The sequence below is a fragment of the Embiotoca jacksoni genome, unplaced genomic scaffold (genome assembly GCF_022577435.1).
Source record: "Embiotoca jacksoni isolate LCO1_2020_lvr unplaced genomic scaffold, fEmbJac1.0.p SCAF_20, whole genome shotgun sequence".
Lineage (NCBI taxonomy): Eukaryota > Metazoa > Chordata > Actinopteri > Embiotocidae > Embiotoca > Embiotoca jacksoni.
The window spans coordinates 4,713,438-4,720,453 of record NW_027185341.1 but is presented as its reverse complement, the minus strand read 5'-3'; the positions used below and the strand labels follow the sequence as shown (position 1 = coordinate 4,720,453).

General features: G+C 40.5%; 1 protein-coding gene across 1 annotated transcript; it reads left to right on the top strand.

Moving 5' to 3' along the window:
* The first annotated feature begins 413 nt into the window (after nucleotides 1-413).
* On the top strand, nucleotides 414-6,239 carry ccdc78 (coiled-coil domain containing 78). The gene is made up of 14 exons (XM_069156285.1): nucleotides 414-485; nucleotides 706-837; nucleotides 926-1,012; nucleotides 1,278-1,634; nucleotides 3,005-3,055; nucleotides 3,170-3,258; nucleotides 3,539-3,617; nucleotides 3,765-3,890; nucleotides 3,992-4,188; nucleotides 4,558-4,732; nucleotides 5,559-5,602; nucleotides 5,692-5,773; nucleotides 5,857-5,957; nucleotides 6,039-6,239. The coding sequence occupies exons 1-14, from the start codon at nucleotides 414-416 to the stop codon at nucleotides 6,124-6,126; spliced, it is 1,680 nt and encodes a 559-aa protein (XP_069012386.1). The 3' UTR covers nucleotides 6,127-6,239.
* The last annotated feature ends 777 nt before the right edge of the window (nucleotides 6,240-7,016 follow it).

Below are 7,016 nucleotides of genomic sequence, written 5' to 3'. Positions count from 1 at the left end.
GTCAATGAAATTCACCAACTTTTGCTCTGTCAAGGCCCCAATTCATTTTACTGATCCTTGAACTTATAAATCATGTATATATATGATATAGCTGCTAGAGGTCCTCTATAGTCATTATTTTGGGATAGAACTGTAAACAGAGCCAACTGTAGAGACTTTTATGCTCAAAAGGGTGAAAGCAGCGAACAGTGGGTAAAGTTAAAGACAAAAAAGATGGTTGGGATATTCCTGAATTACATTTACAGTGATAGTTGTGTTGCTTTTGAAAAAATAAATAACAAGTACACACTCAAAGTCTGTATCAAATGGGCTATTAAAAATGTGTGTACGCACACACACCAGTTGCATTTGTGTTGTGGAACTATGGCAACGTACTGTTGGTGGATACAAGCAGCAGTTAACAGTAAATGAAGATGGAGGCTGAGGACCACCTGCCAACTTTAAATCAACTTCAGGAGCGAGTTGAAGCTCTGACAAAAGAAAATGTGAGTAAAATATACAGTTTTGTTAACACTGCTGAAAAAAAAGTTAGTTTTAGTTTGGTAGTATGAAACATTAAGCTACAGGAAAAGGGTGAAGTGAACATTCAGTAAGTCAACTGATTTGAAACAAATTTATAATATGGTAAACATGGCAAACTTGAAGCTGGATAATTCCTCTAATATCACTTAATTTGCATGTGTGTTTCTCTCCACCTCACTTTAGCTGCAGATACGTGATAAAAATGAACGACTCTTCACCAAAGTGGGCTACCTGGAGAGCAGACTGGGCCACCTGGCCAGCTCCAACACAGACCTGTCCTGCAGGCTGATCCAGAGTGAAGAAGAAAGACTGAAGGTGACGAGAGTTCCTGAGCCCGTGTTGAGAAATTATAAATGTGTCTTTATATTATAGAGCCAAAAGTTTTCCCTGTCTAATCTTTCAGATGTCAAAGGAGCTTGTGGAGGAGAAAATTCTGACTAACAAACTGAGAGAACAATATGAAGAAGAGACATTCGAGCTGAAAAACAAGGTGAGGGTTTTCTGGGACAAAGTATGTAGTGGTAAATTTTAAAAAAAAAGTGGGTAATATTTGGTCACCATTCAAAAAATGTCATAAACCAGATGGAAATAATCTCAGGAAAATCAATTAGTTTATTGAATCAAAAGATTTGCATCCATCAATATGACAAAATGATATGTGCTTGTTTTAAATGGAGTTTCCATGAGTTTATTCTCCACAACATCCCTTCTCCCAGTGAGTCACTGTCTGTGCTGCACATGTTTCCTCTGCTTAGATGTTAAACCTAAACGGTGTGATAACTGAGATTGAAATAGAGCGAGACAAGTTGCTCAGGGAGCTCCAGTCGACTGAGGCCCGTCTGAAGGTGAAAGAAAAGAGCGGCCAAGACTCGACAGAGGAGTACGCCACGCTGAGGAAGAGCTACCAGGTTCTGGCCGAGGCCCACGATAAAGAACTGGCTCAGAGTGAAGAGCTGAGTGCAGAGCTGCTGGCGCTGGCTCAGGCCCAGGACGCCCTCCACAGGCAGCTGGAGGAGCAGCAGCAGAGCGTGAGGACTACCACCCAGGGCCTTCACGGGGAGCTGGACAGGGTGCAGGCTTTGATCAGTCGCCTGTCACATGACAGAGTCAAGGTGAGACGGCGTATTGGTTGCTGGGTGCCTTTAATGGAATTATTCACGTCAAAATTAAAGTACAATCACTGACATCTTGCTGACTTTTGTTTGAGAACCAACCAGGCGTCAAACAATTCAGCCAATAAGTAGGGAGACCGGGGCTTGTTGTCACACTTTTCACTCTCTCTTACATATCTTGGGATCCACAAATCACATAGTTATACAGGATTTACCAAATGAAAGAGGAATGTCTCTGGCATTTTTTCAATTCAACACATTTTAAGATCGTACTTCAGAACAGTTATAGGCAGTCAAATAGCTGATGTGCACTTGTGTCAATTTGCCCCATCAGTGCAAGCTGTCACAAGAAATAAACCTATGAAAAATACAAATTCAAGATTTCTTTTTTAATAAGAGAAAGTCCTTTTGTCCTATTTTCTTTCTTCCTTCCTTCTAAAAATATAATAACCCATTTATATGTTAAATATCATGAAACAATTCTTTGACTGCTGATTGGCCAACATTACTAAAAGTAGCTACCTCTATTTATTGAACTTTCACTGATATTATTGACGTTTGGTACAATTTCCAAATAGTAGCTGATTAAACAATATCTCAAAAGATTTACAGTAGAGGTAGATTCTGTTTGTATTTGTACCCAAAATCTCCCAAGACTACTTGCTCCGTACCGCCATATTTGCTAACACTTGCTAAATCTCTGGCTAGCGTGGCACATGAAAATAGTAAAAGGTATAAAAAGATACTATATTAGCTCCTCTACAAAATACAAATATATAATTTGTAATATTCGTTGCTAGAAGAACAAAACTACATAAATTGAAATGTACATGTTTGGTTTCACCAACATGTGTGTGTCTTTGTACAGTTGTATGAGGAATTATAAAAGTGGAGAATCAGTGAATCTTCACCCTTTCCTGAAAATAAATACATTTTGTTTTTGCGGTGCTTAAATAGTTGGCACGTTTTGTGGTGCGTACGGTACATGCTGTCATACATTTTGGGCTGCATGCGGGCATCTGCAGAGGGGTGTGGACATGGAAAGCATGAGTTGGCCACGGTCCCAAAAAGAAAATCTTTTCCAGCTCCGACACAATCGGAACATGATGCTCAAACTTCTCCAAACAGTTTTTGCCACCGGAGCTAAACGATGTACCTGTGGGTGAAAAAGTATCATTTTCCCTCATAGTTTCTTGGGTGTTACGTGAAGACAAAGCCTTGTTATCATAAATGTAATGCCTTAAAAAAAAATGATTACAATCGGCCTCAAAAAGGTTTTCATTTTGAGTGAAACTACATTTTCAATACTTATTATGGCGTTACTATTTATTTCCGAGGTTTGGTCCAATTTTATGTCATTGTATTAACAGCCTGCGGATCTCGCAGCATTGGACAAGGAGCAAAAAACTATGGAGAAAACTGTGAGTATTTCTGATCAAAATACAGTCCATTTCATTTTTAGAAATGGTGGCCAACATGTGTTCTACAGGCCTCGGTAAACCAACGACAGTTTTCATCCGTCTGCTCTCTCATAGCTGCTTGGAAACCAAGATGAGATCAAAGACATGCTGGAGAAAATGAGGAGCAGCTACGAGCAGCAGCAGAAGAAGCTGGAGGAGAGAGTGTGAGCGCCAGCGAATGTTTGTCAAGTACTTGTGCACCGGCTTAACTGAGATAAAACATCATTATCTCTCCATTTCCAGTCGTCAAACAAGCGTACCCATCTCAGGATGCATGTTCCTGTGTTCAGCCCACACGCATCTGCTTTGTGGTTGCATCTTTGATTTTTATTCCCGAGCTGTGGCTTCATTTGCTGTGCGTGTGATGTGGTCTCTTTGCTTCCTCCTGTGATGTGGATTTTGGTCTCTGCTACTCTTGTGGTCGGGCCTGTCTTTGGTCATCAGGGTGGCAATGGGTAAAGAGCACCAGGAGGACAACAGAGCGATCCGGATCAGTCAGCAGAAAGTGTCTGAGCAGAGCGGGGTGAGCATGAACAGATCCGGCCACTGATTTACAGCACGTCCCTAAAATGATTTTTAGTACTTCCACTGTTTGGCAGCCTCAGAGTTGCAATTTCAGCCGGTTAAAAACAGTGGAAGTAAAATAATGTACGTGTTGTTTCCTTTTGAGGCCTTGATGTGCTCTCAGAGCCAAACGAAGCACGTAGAAGAAGAAAACTCTAAACTGCAGCTGCAGGTCAAAGAGCTGAATGAGGAGTACCGTGCAAGGCTGGTTTGTTATTTACAGGACTTATCTGTGAGTAGCAGCACACACAAAGCACTTTTTAAAGTATGATAATCTACATAAATCCTTTAGCACTTCCTCACACCGTCTCATTTTATCCCCCTTTAATCCAGGAATACATTGACGGCCTTGGAGAGGGTAAAAGCCCCTCAGAGCAAAGTAAGATGAGGACATTTGTTGACAATATGCTGCAGGATGTTCGTTCATCCTACAGGGTCAGGGAGGAGCAGCTCGCCTCCGCTGCTCGTTCCTACAAGAAGAGACTGCAGACAATCACCAGAACCCATCATGGACTCCTTATTGCATACAGGTGACACTTCCTGTTGTCACTCTCCTGTTTGTTTACATGTGTCTGCTGTTTAGTGTGCATACATATCCCATAAACATTTAAAAAAAAAAAAAAAAAAAAAAAAAAAGCAGAATTTATTTGTTACATTTTTTTTTCTTACCATTATTCTTTTTGAGGGTCCGCCACCCTTAGGTTGGGAACCACTTTGCTATATACAGCATAATCAGCAACTTTTACAGATTGTATTGGTGTAAGCATATGTGACTGATTACCGATGAATTATCTATTATCAATCTCTATAGTTAAACTTGGGACCTGCAGCCATCAATAGAATCCACAATGTAAATTCATAATGATTACCTGGCTACATTTATGCATCTTGATCTTCAGGGTTCAGAGGGAGCAGATCTTGGCAAAACCAGAGAATGGTCTGGACCCTGGACCACCAGAGGCCCACTTCAGCCTGGAGCCCACTGAACTGAGAGATGACACTGAGAAGGAGCTGCAGCTACTTCGCCGGGACAAAGCGAGGCTGGAAGTTCATCTGCAGGCAGCCCAGGAGCAGGTAGCACAAAAGAAAGATGGCTGCTTTGAAGTGGATTGATCTGCTTTTGTTTTGTCTGCTGACTGTTTGTATTTGGTCCATTGGGAGTCTTCTTTGTGTCCCGTATAAAACCAAAGAGGATTTGTTTTGTGAGCGGTGATCTGGGGAAAAAAAATTGAGGTGGACTGCTGATTATGTGACAGCACTGATGGGAGATTTATTTCAATCTAACTGGTTGGCATCATGGTTACAGTTGGAGAATTGTCATCATGGGTGCTAGTTTATTTGTTTTAGATATGTTTATGGAAAACAGACTTTTTTGGAAAATGTGCTGATTGACAAAGCAGAACCGTGACTTTCCAACAAAGTTTATGCAATCTGCCAAGAATGACTCATTGACTTTCCATAAAACCAGAAGTTTACATTTTTCATTCATGTTTGAGCATTCAACATGTGAGAAATGATGTGTTAGTTACTGAGCTGTAGTGGAGCTGGTGATGGATTATGTTACTTTCAGACAGACCAGGCAAAATTATTCCCTGATAGCCCTTTTAGTTTCCAGTCGGTACGTTAGATTAAGTTAATCATCCGCTGCTTTATCTTAGTTATATATTGGCTTTATGTTTATACATTTATATATATATGAAACTCTCAGGAAGAAAGTAAATAAACATCTTCATTATTTACCTTCAGCACAAATTAAGTTCTTGAGGGGAAAATAAAGTTCTTGACCTTCAAACAGGCACATTATAAAGTTTTTTTTTTTTACTTTAAAGCAATTGTTTTACATTTATTACAATTATTTATGTATTTTTACTGATTCTTGACCCTCACTTTTCTGTTTCAGATGGCTGTTTTTAAAGTGCATGTGGAAAATCTAAACTGTCATGAGTGAGTGTAATTTTTATATTTTACCAAATGAGAAATGGGGTCAGCTGTGCACATATGTCAGAAATTTTTGAAAAATGTAACTTTATCAGGCCGGCAAAACTGGAGCAGATATGTGGGGAATCCTGGCTGGATATGAGGAAGCAGCTGAGGGAGATCACAGACTCTACACTGGTAAATAAATACCTTGTTATTGAATTTCATAATGCCTGAACACATTCTTGATTAATTAATTAAGATACATTTTCTTCAACTAGGTGGGCTTGGAGAAGGAGCGTGGCCGCCTCATCACCAGAGCAACAGTTGCCGAGGCGCAGGTGTTGGAGTTGCAGGACTACATCGACAACCACCTGGGCAGGTCAGGAAGCCGCTTGATGTGAAAGTCATATAATGTTCACTCTCAGAAGAGTGTTACAATGAGCTTTACTGCTACCTGCAGGTATAAACAGGAGATCACACATCTCCGCAGGCTGCACGGGAAAGAGAAGGCGGGGCGCTCCCAAAGTGCTCATTCATCTCTCAATTAAGAAAACTCATCAAAATCATGAAATATAGCAAATCTAGGTTGGACAAATTTCACATATGTAAACTGAAAATTATGGATGTGTACATTTATTCATTAAAATTATACATAACCCGGTGGTTGTGAGAAGTCTTGAATTAAAATAACAACATTTAAAGCCTTTTTAAGTCGACACTCCACATAAATCTAACTGAATAATCAACTTTAAGCATTTCTACCCATATGGGACGTGTTTTACACCATCAGTAGGTGGTGCTGCTCACACTGATGGTTTCCTATATGAAAGGCCCCCAAAGAAATCTGGCCTTGAGAAAAAAATGCCTGGAATGTTTGTAAAGCTTATGTCAATTTCACGAGCTCGGGAGAAGAAAGCGTTGTGACAATGAGGGGTCACCCTGGTGAGAATAATGTCATTACATGTTACCCAGACACGTACACGCCCGTGAATACTTTTCCCGTCAATGCCGTGCTGAGAACCGCGGGGCAAACAAGCCGGGCTTTTTCCAGAATGGAGGGTTCACATTTATAACCTCAGTGATGGTGTGAATAGCCAACTACTCCCTTTAAATCCCTTTAATGGTGAAAGGGTCTGCATTTTTTTTTTTTTTTTCTCGTGTGTTTGGTGCCCATGCTTCATGCCACAGCTGACATAAAAGCTATTAAACAGTCCCTTTAGAAGTATCTGAAAAGTTGTCAGGTTTGGTTTAAACGTATGAGTTTAAATCAGACTTTATTAGTTTTTCTTAGTCTCTTTACTGGTATAAGTTAAAATGTTGAAGTTAAGATACTCCGGGGAATGATGGGAAAAATGGAGGCGATTGAGAGAGTCATACGCATGTCACCCCAATTCCCTTTTCAGGGGGCATGCCAGTCGTGGGAGGGAGGGAGGAGGGG